The sequence below is a fragment of the Eucyclogobius newberryi genome, unplaced genomic scaffold (genome assembly GCF_026437365.1).
Source record: "Eucyclogobius newberryi isolate DKJ021-1_F unplaced genomic scaffold, fEucNew1.0.hap1 SCAF_9, whole genome shotgun sequence".
NCBI lineage: Eukaryota > Metazoa > Chordata > Actinopteri > Gobiiformes > Gobiidae > Eucyclogobius > Eucyclogobius newberryi.
Genome location: NW_027316532.1, coordinates 6,569,711 through 6,588,337, shown reverse-complemented (window position 1 = coordinate 6,588,337; position 18,627 = coordinate 6,569,711). Strand labels below are relative to the sequence as shown.

Below are 18,627 nucleotides of genomic sequence, written 5' to 3'. Positions count from 1 at the left end.
AGAAATGTGTCTTGCATTGACACAGATAAAGCAGATAAAGCCAAAGTGTGTTACATGTCAGGTTTGTGAAGAGGCAATCCTGCTCACTGTATTAGTACGCCTGCTTTTCAAGCGGTAAAAACATGTGTAATTGAATGAATGCTAGATACATGTAATGCCATATTGTCACATGCCACATTCCAGACAAAGAAACAAAATCTCCATGGAGACAGGCATGTGGCGGAACCTCCACTAAACAGATACATAGTGCACCTGTAATGTCACAAGATAAATGTGTATGTCCTGCTGTTTTAGATGACTGGAGTAGCACAATACAACGACGGTAACTTGGCCGAGCAGAAGATCCCGCTGCGATTCAAGGTTTTGGACGAGAATGACAATCCTCCAGTGTTTGGGATCATACAGCCTGGAGCAGTGGATGAGCTCAGTCCTCCAGGTCAGTGTCTTAGAGTCAGATCGGGAGTCAAACTGTATGTTTCACATGATTGTTTCATCTCCTGTAATGGACGCCATGTTTAGGATATTTAGGATCTTTTTTTCACTCAAACTTTTATCATTGAATTATTTAAGGTGCCGTACCTGAGTTTTACTGTTGTGAAAACATGTAAAACAGAACTTGAGTTTATAAGTGCTTTTCACTCTGTCAAGGTGAGACTAACAACTAGCTAACAGCACTCTTCCTGCAGAGAATGAAACGATGCACATAGCACACATCTGTCTCATTTTGACACTAAGACCTGCTTTTACAATATTTGTATTTATTGTGGAGCAGAACTGATTTTGTTTTATCTAATGAATGTTTTTCTTTGTGGAGTTTACATATTTTCCCTGTGTCTGGGTAATTTCTGTGACAATTTCATAAGATAAGATAAGATATTCCTTTATTGTCCACACATGGGGAAATTTCGTTGTTGCAACACAGGTAGATACAGAGGAAAAGGACAGATAACGTATAGGAAGTTTAAAAAACACTCTTAATAGAAGAACTCTTATAAACAAGGTTTAATAGTTAGAAAGAGGTATAGATCGTCTTTAGATACAATTTGTAGTCTTTGTGAGTTCTTATACATACAAATCCCAAATGTTTTGTAAAATTGACGATTTTTAGTGCATGTGATTATTTGTCTTATGTTTTTCTAATTATTATTTTTTGGGCATTTATCATAGTTTTACATCAATCAAGTGGACATTTGTAATGTTTTGGGGACAGAAAGTTGTGAATTACAGGACGCAACTCTAATTAAACCATTTTTATTTTATAGGAACACCGATAATGAAAATCAGCGCCACTGACGCAGATGAGGGCTTAAACGCCAAGATCGCCTACAGCATTGTGAGCCAGAGCCCGGCCGACAACATGTTCTACATCACACCAGCGGGGGAGCTGTGTGTCAAGAGGGCCGACCTAGACAGAGAGGTACTTCCTGACCACCAGTCCAGTGACATTAGGTAGTAATTCAGGGTGATACTGCCACTTACTGTTCACGTGGAGATATTACGTGAGCTTGTCTGCTAAGAAGTGTCAGCACAGCTCGAGAAGTGCTACTTGGTGGGTTAAAGTAGATAAATAGAAATAATCATACCAGTATCAACATGTATTCACAAGTATTCAAGTAGTATATTTTCACTGCTCTTTCTGAAGCTCTGTTTCTCAAGTTAGACTTTAATCTGAGCTTTGTTTTAACACATTCTGACCATTATGAACGGACTAAGTTAACTGACCGGATTTGTACAGTCACAAACTAGCTAGCATTAGCCATCTGTCATACTCTTTTTGTTGAAAACACCTAAAATATGAAAATGTGTTGTTCAAGTCCATTCTGTATGTTCAAGATCTAATTTATTTTACCATTTAAAAAATTACTAATCTGAGTTTTGTGTCTGCTGGTAAGGGTGGAACTATCCTTCAAAAGGAATGCATAATGTCACTGTCAATTACACAATGTTCTTTGGCTGGGTAAATAAGGAGTATGTGGCATGTCAGGGTTTGTATTTTACAAGTTAAATTAACTGTAGCAGTTAAAACTAACACAGATACAGCAAATATACAAATACATTTCTATACAGAATAGGATTTATTTATAAATTAGTTTCTTCCATAATATATATATATATATATATATATATATATATATATATTTTTTTTTTTTTAAGTCAGTGGATTTTCACATTATTAATTGTCCACAACCTCGAGCATTGTCCATCAATTCATCCTTAAAATTACCACCATCAGTGTTAACGAGACAGGTTGAGAAAAAGGCAAGGTGGCGGAGCACGCTCGTCCTTTCCCCTGGAGTGAAATATACATTAGTGGCTGTAGAACTAAATCACTGAAGCAGAAAATGCAAAAACTACCTGAGGACGTCAACAACAGGCAGAAGTAGGAGTAGCAGAGAAAGAAGTAGAAGAGGGGTGTTTGTACTGAGCGGAGCGACACCTGCTGGCCAATTTGTTTAAACACTATCAACACTGTTACATGTAGGTCTATGACAATTTCAATAATAGTATAATAATATGAAGATATAATTGTCAATAATAATAATAATAAATACATTTTTCTTCTTCTTTTTCAGAAAAGTGGCCAGTACGTTGTGGTGGTCAAAGGTCAGGACATGGATGGTGCTCCATCTGGAAATGTTGGATCAGGGACAGTTACCATCAAGATTGGAGATGTGAATGACAATCCGCCCACTCTGGCCAAAGCCCAGGTATAGGTGGTTTGCAAGCTCGCAGATGTACTATTTTCAACAAAAAATCTATTAAGAAAACTGTATTACAAAAAATGTAAATCCACCTTATTGGCTTGCAGTATGAAGCAAGTATTGGGGAGAACGTGGAAGGTGTGGAGGTGATGAGATTGAAAGCAGAGGACCTGGACTTGGTGAACACGCCAAACTGGGAGGCAGATTTTGAAATTGTCAATGGCAACGAGGCTGGATATTTCAGCATTAAAACGGACCCTAAGACGAACGAAGGAATCCTTATGCTTGATAAGGTAATGCGCACTAGTATGTATATTACATATGAGAATAATTTATTTTGTCACTATCAAGCCACATTGTGTACCAAATTGGAGATGAATGGAAAGACAGCGAACAGTAACAATAAACAAGTTAGCGGTTGCAACTTTGTGAGTTACTTTTATTAAATAAACCCAGGGAGGAAAAACACAACCGCTGAAGTCTTAAGACAATACATTTCCAAATATTATTTGAATCAAAATTAAAATTTGATGACCAGATGCGACACTATTTTAAAGACAACAGAAGTTTCCATAGAATGAAGCTCTGTGGCACACAGTGCACAACATTAAGGCTTGTATCTCACAAACAAATAAGTTTAGTCGACGCAGCACGGGAAGAGATTTAGTGCATATGATCTGCGAGTGCAAACACAAGCGCTGCAAGATGGCGCTGCGCCCTGCCCCACATCTGAGCAGACTTAGTTCCATGTGAGCGTGCATGTTTGGGCTTCAGTATCAATAAATCAAGTGTGACACACGCACAGACAGCAGGATAGACTGTGGGTTCTTGCGTTCCTCCATTTCCACCCACAAAGCAGCGGTCTTTCTTGTGCGTTGTCCTCCCGCATGGGGTAGACAGACCCTCTGAGGAGGGGCTGGTGTTTGCACTGTACTCCATTGTATTGCACTGTCCTTGCCGTGTCTTATTTTCATTGTCCTTTACAAACATGCGCAATCACACAGACCTCAGCCTGTTCAGATGCGTTTGGACTATCGCTGTTTGTAAGATAGGGCCCTAAGAGATGATTTGTCAATAGTTATGACATAAGAATTCAATTTATTCAGATGTGTGAATGGTTGTTTGGTTGACATAGAGATCAATTGATTGCACTTTTGTGTCTAACATTGTGGCTTTGATTTTCTCAGCCTTTGAATTATGAAGATATACAAAGCCTGGATCTTGCCCTGGCTGTAAAGAATAAAGCACCGTTTGTTGGTGGAGCTGGATCATCAAATGTCGGGATTGGAATTGGAGGAGGTGGCAGTGGCGGAGGTGGCAGTGGCGGAGGTGGCGGTGGCGGAGGAGGTGGCGGTGCAACTGGCTCATCTGGCTCATCTGGCTCATCTGGTGGAGGTTTTAATGTTTATCCACTGAAAATAAATGTGAAGAATGAGCCTGAAGGACCAAGTTTTGACCCCAAAGTCAAAGCTATCCCCATTTCAGAGGGCACCATTGCTTCCCTTGGAACTGTTATCGCAAAATACCAGGCAATTGACCAGGACACAGGCAAACCAGCAGAGAGAGTCAGGTAAGAATAACGACAACTACTGAATACACATCTCAACTATTACATATTACTAAGGTATTAAAATATAGACAATCCTGCAAGTCAGATATATGTATTCCTATATTTTTAAGCTAAATACTCAGTTATCAACTAAAAAGTAGTACGAACAATTTGTCTTTATGCCATGTAGGTACATCCGTGGTAATGACCCTGGGAACTGGCTGATCATTGATCCAGAGACAGCTGAGATCAAACTGAACAAACTTCCTGACAGAGAGTCACCCCTACTGGTCAACGGCACTTACTACGCCGAAGTCCTATGTGTTAGTGAAGGTAGAGTATATCTTTCATTGCCAATACAATTCAAATCCCATAGGACATCCATAATTAAGTCTGAGAAAATTATAAATATTAGCTGCACTGCATAAAATATCATTACTTGACTAAATTTGCTCATTTTGTAGATTTTAACTTTTGGACACACTTGCAATGATACGATAAAGTATAGCTGAACAATCAAACATAAACTAGTATGTGCCTTGTGATGTAAGACATTTAAAGAATTAAGTACCATCAAAAAACTATTGGTACAATATTTACAATGTATGATGTATTTTTGTTGACTTTGTTTGTTTGAACAGACACTCCTGGTAAAACCGCCACAGGAACCGTAGCCATTCAGGTGGAGGATTTCAACGACCAATGTCCCACTCTGACCAGCTCCGTGCAGTCCCTGTGCCTTTCTGACAACGCAATCCTGGTTAACGCTGACGACAGGGATGCATTCCCAAATGGGCCCCCCCTTACCTTTACCATTGTCCCAGAGAACACCCAGGGAAAGTGGCACGTGGAGCACCTGAATGGTTAGCACAGTATTATAATTTCAACTTTAAAATAAGTCCCAGATGGTGAGATTGTCTGTGAGACATGCTTTTCTGTAAAGGGTTAGGTGAAAATGTTTTACAATTATAACAAATTACATTACACTGTCATTTTTTAAATCAATAAATATTCAAAAAATACTATATATAACTTACTGATATGCAACTCAAATGGTGCTAGAATGTTGCCTTGAGGTACACCAGAGAAAATTAGGCTAGAGAAGGATCTGAGCTCACAACAACACCAGAAAGAAGGACGGAAAGGAAGATCAATGTATTTATTTATTAACCTTTATTCAACCAGGTAAAAAAAAACATTGAGATCGAAACCTATTTTACAAAATTTACCTATGATCAATGGAAGCAGTGAGAGAAGGTATTTTTATCCCTTTATTTTACTATATTTTCCATTCTACAGACACAGCGGTGATTCTGAGGACAGAAGAAGAGACCCTTTTCCCTGGTGAATATGAGGTGGAGTTTATCGTCACTGACCAACAGGGGGAGTCGTGTCCTGAGCCGCAGAGAGTCAAGGTCCAAGTGTGCACGTGTGAGGATGGAGTCAAGTGTGGCCCCATTGGAGGGAACGGCAAACTAGAGAAATCTTCCACATTTGGTCCCGCGGGTATTGGTCTGCTGTTCCTGGGACTGCTGTTACTTCTATGTAAGTAGTTCTATGAACAATGGAAATGGAAACGTATCACTGAAGATGCTTCATGGACTGACAATGTGATTCCTGTTATAGTGCTCCTCTTGCTGGCTCTGTTCTGTCAGTGCGGAAAAGGAAATCTGCTTGGAGGCTTTACAGATATGCCATACGACAACAAATCGCATCTGATTAACTACAGGACAGAAGGCCAAGGAGAAAACACAGTAAGTCTCAATTATTTAAAAGTTATTTCCATTTTCCTATTGAGCACTATGAAAAAAAATGTGTGTACACCCTACAGCAAGTGCCTCTGATGAACATGCAGACTGATGCAGATTTTGTGGATGTGGGAATGGCAACAAAAACGTCAGCCATGGGACAGATGGGAACCATGGATCTGCAGCATAGGTCTTTAGTTTCAATGGATGAGATGAATGGAGGTATGGGCTATGGTGCCGGTCAGATGGAGGGCACCTGGAGGGGCATGAGCCAGATGGGCATGAACCAGATGGGCATGAACCAGATGGGCATGAACCAGATGGGCGGCAGTGGTTTCCAGTCCGAGTACAGAGAGAGAGAGACTGGGATGTTTGACGGCATGTCTCTGCCTCTCCACTACCTGGGACAGTACTACAACCAGGTCAGTGTCGCTCACACGCGTTCATAAACACATTTACTCATGAAAGTTTTAACCTGAGTCTCTGTGTGTCCCACAGAAGGTACAGAGCTCTGATGACCAGGCTGGGAAGGACAGTTTCCTGGTGTATGACTATGAGGGCCAGGGCTCCTGTGCTGGCTCCGTGGGCGCCTGCAGCTCTCTGGCTCCGGACAACGACCTGCAGTTCCTTGATGACCTGGACCCCAAGTTTAAGACTCTGGCCGAGATCTGTGGTGGCAAGACTCGGGCTGAAGTGAGGGCCCCCGCTCCTCCCAGCACCTCCATCAGCTCTCACACAGCAGTGTCCAGTGTGATGGCCCAGGGGCCCCTACTAAACCCTGTGCCCACACCACTGCCCGTCCCCAAAGCAGAGGTCATCAGCAGCAGCGACGTGCGAGAGAGCTCTGACAATTCTCAGACAGTCACAGTCAGAGAGGTGATCAGGGAGGCCCCCAGGGGCCCAGCCCCTCAAGGCCAGATGGTGCTCCTCCAGCAGCAGCAGCCGCAGCCGCAGCTCTACTATACCACGGCTCCGGTTCTACAGCCCATGCACTACATGGTCCAGCCTTCGGTCCAGAACACAGTGATGCTCAGGGAGGCCCCTGGGCCCAACATGCAGAGTGTGATGCTGGTAAATGCCCCCCCGAGCGGCCCCAACCAGGGCCTAGTGATGCAGGGACAAACTATGATGCCCGGGCAAGTGATGATGCAAGGGCAGGTTGTGAGGCAGCCTCAGGTCCCTGGGATGGTGCTGGTAGAGAACACACAGGGGTCAGGGGCCTCTCACTCCGGCTCACAGACCATGTTGCTGCTGGAGGGGAAGGGCCCCTCAGGCTCCAAACAAGTGCAGAGCCAGGTACAGCCCGGACTCTCTGGCTCTCAGACCTTGCTCGTGATGGGCTCTAGCTCAACAGCTCAACAGCAGCCTGGGGGCCTCATCAGTGCTCTGTCAGGCTCTCAGAGGGTGCTGGTGATGGCGCCCAACACTGCACAGGGCCAGGAGCCTGGAGCCAAGAGCAGTCTGTCAGGAGGACTCTCAGGGTCCCAGAGGGCCCTCAACAAGAGCAGCACCAGCAGCACCAAGAACATGACAGGGAACAGCGCACCCTCTGGCTCCAGGAGAGTGTTGGTGCAGGAAAAGGTGCTTCGGCAGTGACCCTAGACTAATCCCAGGTCATAAGGTCTTATGACACATTGGGAAAAAGAACCAAGAAGTTATTTAGACATAAAGCGAGGAGATGGATGTATTTAAAGTAAATTATCAGTTTTTTTATTGCATGCATCTATTCGCCTGCTGTTCTTGAACTGTGCATTTCGACGCGAAATTTCCCATTGTGGGACAAACAAAAGTTCTCTTATCTTGTCTTATTACCAGGCGCAGTTTGGCCTTACAAACATTGAACCTTTTGCTGGACAGTTTTCTAATGTGGACAAATTTCATACAGTAAACCATCAGAGAGCCACATTTCATTCAGCCAACATCTATTTTTGTCCATTCAATGTTCTAGTCTCCACAATTTGAGACATTAGACAATAATATAAAGTATATTTAATATGTTTTGTTATATTGTTAAATGAATGCTCTGCCTTATCTAAATAACTGCAATATGGGTGCAGGTGTCTTCTTGTATTTTCTTAATTGCACTATTCATAAAAGCACTATTGCACTGGATGCTTTGAGCAGCACTAGTTTTTGTTCTAAATCATGACTGTATTACATTTCATGACTATCAAAGATACGTGTACATAAGCTAAATTGTCTTTTATTCATTTTTTTGTTGTTGTACATTTCTGGCCGTAGGCTTTATTCGACGGGACAGGAAAGCATGAAATGGGGACGTACATTGCAGGAAACTGTCCTGAGCTCTGGGTTGCTCACGTGGAGTGCACTCGACCACCAAGTGGCATGCTAAATTCAATTCGAATGAACTGGTTTATAGATTATTATGATGTTTGATTGTCTTTGTGCTATTTTTTTTTTTCGTACTGGTGTGTTGATTGTTTTTGTTTTTACATAAATAAATCACATTTTTAAGAATACAAATTTTGTGATGTTTAGTGTTCAAAAGTTGGAGATTTTTGGGTATAATTTACATTATTTTGTTTTCCAGGTTTAGATCACACAAATACATATTTTTCTTGTTCTTGCTTGTTGTGGAGGTTTCATGATGCATGTTTGTGCCTTGGTAGTTTTATGTAATCATCCATCCATTGTCTAGTCTATAACAAAACTTGGATCCAGGAGTCTCTTCAGAACAGTCTCATCGGTGAATCAGTGCCACAGCCCTTTTTGTCTGCTGAACGTCTCAGAGTCAAAGAAAACGCAGATCACAGAACCTGATCTAGTGCTTCTTCAGCCTGATAGAGTGGCCGTGCCCTGCCCAGTGTGTGGACTGAGCAGCCGCAGTCTTTCCCAGTGTGACCCCTGGGTGAATTCTGGAGGCGTCACATGGACACAGCTCCCTGAACAAGGACACACAGGCCCTTCTGGGTCAGGCAGCTTCTTCTGGTTCTGGTTGTATGAATGCGTTTCACAGCTTGGCTGATAATATCATCATAGAATTAACTCTAGATAGATCTAGAACAATCATGTCTAGGGTTTCCATCTGTGATAGACTCATTTGCATATTCCAAATTCATATCCATTTGTTTGATTGTTTGGCCAATAAATGTTCAGAAACTACATTTGGTAAAGGGTTCATTAATTTCCAGAAAAGGGGCCGATGTCACGGTTATGTTCTCACAACCTTCAGATTAACAAGCAAAATGTATTTTTAATAAATAAATGAATGTAGATATTAGCTGTAGATATTCGCCCCGATGATGTCTACTCATTCATACTACTATGACAACCAACTACCATAACTGTTATTTCCTCATTGTTCCACCCGTCACTTGGGCTAGAAGAGGTGCCTTGACGGCTACAGTTGGGCTTATTGAGTGCCGACTTGAACATACAAGGGTCCACGTTTGTGTCCCATAACTACAATGGTGGCTGCTTGACGCTATGATGCCTCTGACTACGGGATCTGGCGCAGCAGTCTCGTCACATCCACTTACCAACCGTTATCAATTAAATTTTAAAACATTTCAACACAGCTACCTCATCGTCCACCCGTGCCTTGGGCTGAATGTGGGGCCTTTACGGCAACCAGCTGAACCATGTTAAAAGCTCACAGCGAACACATAACTTGGCTCTAAACAAGCACTGTACGTTGTATGGCAAGTGAGGCCACCCCGGATACTGCTACTATTGCAGGTCCTACCCACTACTGCCCGGGTGGGTTTCAGCCGCTCCAAGGAGACCAAGTACAGCACCAATCTTTGGCGCCAATATGCTGTGACCTCAGGCTCCTGCTCCCCGCAGAACTCCCACCGCTGCCACCACCACTCCTTGACCGCTGCCTTGCCTTTTAACAACCACAAAAACAGGTAATTTGTAACACCATTTGATTTTACACTGATTTAGGCTATTCAACAGTTGCATCTAACATTAGTTCTCACAGGTGTAAGAGTCACATATGGCCCAAGCTTTTGTTGTTCAACATAAATTCACACAAGTGCAACATAAAACATAATCATGCAAATGAACAACAAAACACAACACATGCAAAAACAAGTTAACATGCAATTTGCAAAACAAAACAATTTGTCAACCACTATGAGCTTCACACCTAGAATATTTCAGTAGAATACAATTTTGTAATAGCCGTAGCACAGGTTGAATCCACTTTACACTTACGCCTCTGGTTATATCAACATCCTGCCAACAACGCCAAAATGTAGCATGTCAGGGTGTTTTAACTTTAGCTGTTACGGTTAAAACCAAATCAGAGAAAGGCGCTCAGATTTGTTGTTGACAAGAGGCACATAAACATTTTTAATACAGAATATGATTTATTTATAAATGAGTTCTTTGTTTTTATGTACAATAAGTTCCTTAATAAAAAACATAGGTCTCTGTGAAATTACACATTCATTGTTGTCCATAAAAACAATCACATTTATGTTGGCGGAGCATGCTTGTCCCATCCCCCATGACCTAAAAGTTAAAGATCTTGTTTAAAAAAGCGGCGCAGATAAGATGGGCCTAAAATGCAGCTGAGAAACTTCTGCTGCGCACCCTTAACGGGCAGCGGACGTGGCTAGTTCATCCGGCTACACACACAAGGGACCCCAGCTTCCAGAACTACCAGCCGCCAAAGCACAATCCAGGAGTAACCCATAGCACGGCGTGTCGTGGGGCGTGAGCCTCGCCACGGCACTAGAGTAAAACATGTGATAGTGTGGATGGTCTTTAATCAAATTGGCCAGCAGGTGTCACTCCACTCTATAAAAAAAAAAAAACACTTCCTCTTCCTAGCTAATCCCACTTCCGCCTCAGATTGGGCCGTGTCGACGCCCTGTTCTCCTGTCGTCAGTGCCTATGGGGAACTGTGTGTGTGTAGCCGGCTGAACAAGCTACGTCCGCTGCCCGTCAAGGGTGCACAGCAGAAGTTCCCCAGCAGTAGGTCATGGGGGATGGGACAAGAATGCTCCGCCACCTTGCCTCTTTTTCTTAACCTCAACACAAGTGTGATTTTTTTTTTTATGGACAACGTTGAATGTGTAATTTCACAGAGACAAATGTTTTTATTATGGAATGTATTGTTCGTAGAAAGAACTTATTAATAAATAAATCATATCTTGTATTAAAAATGTCTACATGCCTCTTGTCAACAACGATTCTGTGCACCTTTTAATGTTTTCTATATGGTCTATTTGGTCTTCTGATTTGGGTTTTAACAGTAATGGCTAAAGTTAAAACACCCCTGACATGCCACACATACATTAGTAGTGATAGAATTAAATTATTGAAGCGGAAAATGCAGAAACTACCTGATGACAGGAGAACAGGGCGTCAACAACAGCCCAATCCGAGGCGAAAGAGGGAGTAGCGGAGGTAGAAGAGTGGTAGAGGGGTAGAGGGGGGGTTTTTACACTGAGTGGAGTGACACCTGCTGGCCAATTAAAAAACATCCCCACCATCACACATGTAAGAATCCCCTACAATAAGGTTTAGGATTATACATATTTACGAGCTGTCAAAATCTTGTGAAGTACAACTTTGTAGGTGCTACTTTAAGGGAGTGTCTGCAGAGCCGAGGCGAGCTGCCGAAACTGCCATTTTTGTGCCGGCCGCGCGCCGCGGCTCCTGAAACTGCGCCGCTATTTGACCTCGTTTTAGCGCCGTTTTAGACCGCGCCGGGTTAAGGTCAGGGTTAGGAGTAGGGTTAGGGTTAGGGTTAAGGTCAGGGTTAGGAGTAGGGTTAGGGTTAAGGTTAGGGTTAGGGTTAAGGTTAAGGTTAAGGTTAGGGTTAAGGTTAGGGTTAAGGTTAGGGTTAGGGTTAGGGTTAAGGTTAAGGTTAGGGTTAAGGTTAGGGTTAGGGTTAGGGTTAAGGTTAAGGTTAGGGTTAAGGTTAGGGTTAGGGTTAGGGTTAGGGTTAAGGTTAAGGTTAGGGTTAGGGTTAGGGTTAAGGTTAAGGTTAAGGTTAAGGTTAGGGTTAAGGTTAGGGTTAGGGTTAGGGTTAGGGTTAAGGTTAAGGTTAGGGTTAAGGTTAGGGTTAGGGTTAGGGTTAAGGTTAAGGTTAGGGTTAAGGTTAGGGTTAAGGTTAGGGTTAGGGTTAGGGTTAAGGTTAGGGTTAGGGTTAGGGTTAAGGTTAAGGTTAAGGTTAAGGTTAGGGTTAAGGTTAGGGTTAAGGTTAGGGTTAAGGTTAGGGTTAGGGTTAGGGTTAGGGTTAAGGTTAAGGTTAAGGTTAGGGTTAAGGTTAAGGTTAGGGTTAAGGTTAGGGTTAGGGTTAGGGTTAGGGTTAAGGTTAAGGTTAAGGTTAGGGTTAAGGTTAGGGTTAAGGTTAAGGTTAAGGTTAGGGTTAAGGTTAAGGTTAGGGTTAGGGTTAAGGTTAAGGTTAGGGTTAAGGTTAAGGTTAGGGTTAAGGTTAGGGTTAGGGTTAAGGTTAAGGTTAAGGTTAGGGTTAAGGTTAAGGTTAGGGTTAAGGTTAGGGTTAGGGTTAGGGTTAGGGTTAAGGTTAAGGTTAAGGTTAGGGTTAAGGTTAAGGTTAGGGTTAAGGTTAAGGTTAGGGTTAGGGTTAGCCATGAGGCTATAATGCGGCCATTTGACCGCGTCGCGGCTCTCCAGCCACGGCCTTTTATGAAAGCCTTTGAAGTTACAGTTTCCCTGAGAAATCTATGGATGCAAGTGAACTAAATGAAATAAAAGACATCATTAGGGGCAGATTGGACAATGTTGTTGTTTCCAGGTTAAAGATTATATATTGAGAGATGATCTCTCAACATAGTTTGATCTCTCAGAGATCAAACTTTGTTTGATCTCTCAGAGATCAAACTGGCCAAAAAAAGTTTTGCCTGTAGTGTCGTAAGCTAACTTTTGTCACGTCACGGCAACAAACTTAAGTACATTTTATTGACATTTTTTGTGAAAGAGCAATACAAAAAGGCAGACAATGGTGAGGTGGAAGGAAAATTATTAATGATTTCCAGAATAACAAAAATAATAAAAACTTAAAGAGGTCAGCGTGCAAAAGTATTTAGCTTTTTTCCCTGAATTCAACCAATTTCTGTCAGAAGTTGCTTGATGATTGCTGAAAGATTGAATGTTGACCTCATGTTTAAACAGTCCACCTGTGTGTAGTCTAATCTCAGAGATTTTGGGGAACACACAGCATCATAAAGGATCACATCGGACAGGTCAGGGATAAAGTTGTAGCGAAGTGTAAAGCAGGGCTAGGTTGTAAACAGATTTACCAAGCTTTGAACATCTTACTGTTCAATCCATCATCCGTAAATGGAAAGAGTATGGCACGTAGACTTGGAGGAAAGATGGAAAAACACACTACGGAGGTTCAATGCCAGTCTGCTTAATGACCCTTTGTTTAAGGAAAAAATTTCAAATGACGTTGAGATTTATCTGGAGGACAAGTGAAGCCTGCGTAAATTCAGCCTGGAAGACCTAACTCCACCCATCTACATCAAGGCCACCATGGAAGGACCCCTCTCCCCAGCGCCATCATCGCACTCAAGCGGGCGCCCGCCTGTCCGTCTGTGAGAGTCAGATCCCTCACTTCACCATGGACTCTCCCAGGTTTCTGCGCTTATCCCAAAGAGGTTATGCAGTTTTTCCTGGCCAAAGAAGTAGGGTGAAAGGTCAGGGGGCGTCTGTACCATGGCCCTCGCACCTGCTCCTCATCCCCAATCAACGCTCTCAAGTCACTCCTCCCCGCTCCAATCGGCACAAGGCGGCCACATTTAAGCCCTCAGGCAGATGGCTCGGCCGCTCAAACCGTACTGCGACCCACCACCTCCCCAGCTCCTCCTCTAAATTCCCCTCATCCTCTACCTTCTCTCCACATCTACCACCACCAGTCTCCAGGCTCCGGGGGGAGACATCTAATACAAATAGATAATGGAGTGCCCATGATTGCAACGTCTTCCGCCGGGGTCTGAGCGCCAAATAACTCTCGAATAAAGCTTGCTAAACAGTCCATTATCGTGGTCTCTTTGTCTCTCCAGGGTGAATTATACTGGGGAAACTTGCCCGACCATCTTCTGGGATCCTTCTACTTAATGATCTGACCTCAGAGCAAATAGCGAGGAAAATTATCTTTTCCAAACAAAGATATTATGAGTAGATCAAAATGTTCTAAATTATTATCCTTGAAACTTAGAAAACAACAAGCTGAAAGAATATTTTTTTTTAAATAAGGGACAGGCAAAGAAATACAATATTAACCAAACAAGACCAAATTCAATCAGCATTTGAATCCTTCTATGAAAAACATTTCTCTAAAATTCCAGGAGATAAAGAGGAGGTTTTAAATTCTTTCTAGGCACCCTCAATTTGCCCGTTATGTCAGAAGAACCAAATAAAAAAATTGAGCTCACCTCAGAGTGATATAAAGCTCTAAAAGTCACACTTACTTTTTTGCTTACAACAACATTTGACAGATAGATTGAAAATGATGCCGTGATTGTGTTTGTATTTGTGTTTAGTTGATGTCTGCTTGTGTTTTTAGTTTTTTTAGAGGAAAGAGTATGGCACAACCACAGACCTACAAACACACCGTCGTCCACCAAAACCTACAGGGTTTTTTGTCTGGATGCAAAACGCTGTGTGTGGTGGAAAACGAACATGGCACAAGACACACCTACCTCACTGTTAAACATGGTGGTGCAGCATCAGGCTGTGGGGCTGCTTTTCTTTAGCAGGGACAGCAGGAAACTGGGGCGGAAAATCACCTTCAGCAGGATAATGACCCTAAACATAAAGACAGAGCTACAATGGAATGGTTTCAAACTAAAATATTCATGGGTTAGAATGGCCCAGTCTTAAGTCCAGACCTAAATCCAATCCGAAAACTGCTGTTCACAAACGCTGTCCATCAAATCTGATTGAGCTTGAGAAGTTTTGCCAAGAAGAATGGGTAAACATGTCTGTATGTGTTCAAAGCAGGTGGAGAAGAACCCCAAAAGACTTTAAGCTGTAATTGCGGAGAAAGGTGTAATAACTCAAGGGGCCGGAATACTTTGGCATCCTGCCCTTTTTTTGTTTTCTGGAAATCATCTATAATTTTCCCTTCACTTCACAATTGTCTACCGCTTTGTGTTGCTGTTTCAAAATAAAAGCCGATACAATTTATTTAAAGTTTGTGGTGGTGACTTGAAAAGGACTGTATACCCCAGCCCCATTTGAACAAGTCGCGAACTCAGTGAAACCTCTGCGCTTCCTGGACTGCTTCAGAGATGGTGTGTGACATTTCAGGATGCCGTGGACACTGTCTCTGTGGGGACCGGTTAAGGGTACAAACACGCTGACACCAGAGTTTCCAGTTGGAGGGAGTAGCAGGACAATGCGATCAAAGATGGATGTTCTTCAGTGACTATGGTAGTTGTACACGCCTTGATAAACACGATCAGATTCTAGATCCCTGAATCACAGCATGTTTGTGACACATGGACTTATCAAACAACATACAGGTGTGACAAACTGAGAGACCTTTTATTAGTTTTAAAAGATAAAAGGTATACGTGTATCTATTTTGGATTTGATCATGCGTGTTGTGTGTTTCTTTACTGCAGATCAGTTTGGGAGAACTATTTGCCAGATGAGCTGTCTTGTCTTAATACATTTAACTTAAAGGCGCAATGGACGATTTTTTGGCGATTTGAGAACGCAGGTGGAAGTGCACATGCCACTCCCCCGTGTGGACTGATACAACACACACATGCGTTTGTTTATTAGCATGACGGATCGCATCGCATCTCTCGTCTCCCGTAGATTTCTGTCCACTTCTGCGTCAGCTCGAACTGTCTTTCTCCGTCTTCATTTTGCCCCGTACACTGAGGGAACTATATTATGATAGATCCATGCGCTTAGGCACGCGGAAACGTGGGGACAAACCGCACGCGGCTGCAGGTGAGCGGTAGGTGCGTTTTATGATTGATACGTGGCAGGACTAATGATTTATCCACGCCACGAGGAAATTTGATAAAAACTTTGCTGAAAAAAATTGTCCATTCCACCTTTAACTACCACAAAGATCAGTTTCACACTTGATGACAGATATGGAAACCAGAAGGCATTCATTCATGTCCTACTGATTGATTAGTCAAGTAAAGTAAACTGTGGCAGTGGCGAAACTGGCAAAAGCTCTCCGTAAACCGTATCAGCATTTTGAGGATCTGACCCAGACTACACTCATAAGACAACTGTAAAAGGCTTATAATTTAAAAAAAATGATTCATTCAGAAATGTACATGAAAAAGGTATTTATATGTAAAAAAGGCAGATCTTCAGCTGAGCATAGTCAAGTAATCAAAATTTGGTCAACAAAATCACAACCAACAAAACAAATCAACAAAACAACTAAAAACAAACATTCTTCGATTATTGTATTGTTCAGTTATAATCCACATGGTTTTGATCAAATCTTGGACCTGATTTTACCAGAGGGAACAGTTAAATCTCATATGATTTGCAATTTGAAATGTCAAGGTGACATTCTGTAATTCAAAGGTTTCATCTCCCTGAGGTGTTTTGGCTCTGCTCCAGCTGTCTTTTGAGAACTTAAAGCACAAGGCAAGGCCTAATCCTGTACATACTGTACACTGCCTAGCCAAAAAAAGGCGCCACAGAAAAAAAGGTTCACACACTCTTATATTTTTTAAGCCTGACATCCAGTGTGTCATTCTTTTCAACACTTGATCTTGAGCAGGAGACTTTTTGAAAATAAAAATCCACAAAAAAAGGGTCACAAGGTTAAAATATGTATTTCCTTCCATGTGTCATTATGTTTCACAGTTGATCCACAGTTGATGATGAGAGAGTGACCACTGCACAAAGCCTTCTCCAGCTCGTCCAAAACACTCACTGGAGTTCAGATCTGTAGTACATTAGTTTCTGCTTCTCCACAGATGTTTTCTCTGCTCGATGCCAATGATTTGACCCTTCTCAAACACACGGACATCTTTCCCATGATCATGGGATTTGTCTTTCCACATGGTTGTTTCAGAAATGAGAAGCCGCTCACTGCATCAGCGTGATTAAATACCGTGTTGCAGCTGAAAGATCATCACCTGCAGCAGTTCTCCAGTAGGAGGAGAGGACCTGCTGTATTTGAGTGGTGACTTTTTTTTGAACAGGCAGAATCACTTGAAATATCGATAAAGAAAGCCAAGAAAACAAGGTGAGAATAACATTTGTTTTGCATTTTGTTCTTGTAATTTTCTCAGTTGTTGATCTTCCACTGTTCAAGTGGTCACCTCATGTACTGCTCCGTTACCACTTACTCACTTTGTGAGCAAATAAACAACATAAAGATAAAACAACCCTACTTCTAAGTGCCGCACACCTCTCAGACAAACACGTTGGCCAATCAGATAGCAAGCGGTTCTTGCCATAGCGTGTACGTGCCGATTATGTGCTGTGTACAAACGCAAAATAATGTCCCAACATCCCCTGTACCTAGACGCTGCTCCTCGGCAAGAAAAAACTATAAATCCCTTTGGGAGGAAGTAGAAACCTCAGAGAGATCCCCAGTGAAGGAGCGATCCGACTCCCACAGACGGAGAGGCTGACGCTCTTCCATTTGCAGATAGACTCTGGAGCCAGAACCACTCAGGTGGTTCATCTAGCAAGACCTCCAGGCACCAATATCCGTTCATCTATAGTTGAGACCGTTCCTCCAGGAAGCCGAGGAGCACTCGGATCCACAGGCCAATGTCTGCACTTGGACTTGTGCTTCACGCGCATATGCACGACAATTAATTTGACATTTACCAGAAAACCGCTCCAGACCACTGCGGTCTCCAAGGAGGAACAAATCAATGCATGCAGTCTGAATTTTTTTATAGCGCTTTTTATTATCTCAGAAGCAGGATGTGCACTGTAGGCAAGCTAATGTTTGTTAGCTTTTCTATAGCTTTTCCACAGCCGGTCTAGTCTCTGAAAGTTGTGAAAAGCAATCATAAATTAATTGCAGTGAATAATTAGGATGCTCAGTGAGAGATAACTTTGGACAGCTGCAATATGAACTATGTTTTTCACATTTCAAGAAGGTAAAAATATCAGGGTTCCTGTGTTTTCTCAGTTGTTACAACAAAAAATTAGGCACCTTTGATCATATTACTAATAGTACAATATGTAGAATATAGCTGATGAGCTCACTCTTATTCACACCGTGGCGTCCAAATCGTGCCGGACAGCCCCTTGTTGGACCCCTGTGCATTAAAAGGCAGGTGCTTTGGACAGACACATGCACGGTTGAGGAGATGTAGTGTTTCCTGGTGTGGTTGTTCTCTTGGTGTGATGGCAAACCAGGTTGAGACAACAAGGGAGGCCGATCAATATACATGGAAAGCATATGTTTGTATTTGTGCACTTACCATCAGCACAACACCATATATTTATACCCTTTCGTCAGTTCACACATGTTGCCACTGACGACTTTCTTAAAATCTTTTGATGAAATACTTTGCTCTGGAGTCATGTTGAATCAACGTGTTTTGACTTGGACTTGGACGCCGCATACATTTTCGCATTTGAGGGTAGAAGTCAAGTAAAAGTGCCAAAGCGTGCAAATTATCACTGGACAGATCTGAGGTATGTGGGTCAGACCAGGTGCACCTATACTCTC

At 42.5% G+C, this 18,627-nt stretch overlaps 1 protein-coding gene across 2 annotated transcripts in view; it reads left to right on the top strand.

Annotated features, from left to right (window-relative positions):
* Positions 1-8,424, top strand: part of LOC140353416 (desmoglein-2.1-like) — a 35,317-nt gene extending 26,893 nt beyond the window's left edge. The window contains exons 4-14 of one of the 2 annotated variants that reach the window (XM_072437970.1): positions 295-436; positions 1,263-1,417; positions 2,574-2,708; positions 2,810-2,995; positions 3,890-4,272; positions 4,442-4,584; positions 4,893-5,114; positions 5,551-5,796; positions 5,878-6,005; positions 6,083-6,421; positions 6,498-8,419. In XM_072437970.1, the coding sequence (XP_072294071.1) occupies positions 295-436; positions 1,263-1,417; positions 2,574-2,708; positions 2,810-2,995; positions 3,890-4,272; positions 4,442-4,584; positions 4,893-5,114; positions 5,551-5,796; positions 5,878-6,005; positions 6,083-6,421; positions 6,498-7,595 (3,177 nt within the window). In that variant the 3' untranslated portion in view covers positions 7,596-8,419. Of the gene's footprint in view, positions 1-294; positions 437-1,262; positions 1,418-2,573; positions 2,709-2,809; positions 2,996-3,889; positions 4,273-4,441; positions 4,585-4,892; positions 5,115-5,550; positions 5,797-5,877; positions 6,006-6,082; positions 6,422-6,497 lie in introns of both variants that reach the window. The other variant, XM_072437969.1, reaches the window with a different exon arrangement.
* Positions 8,425-18,627: the final 10,203 nt, after the last annotated feature.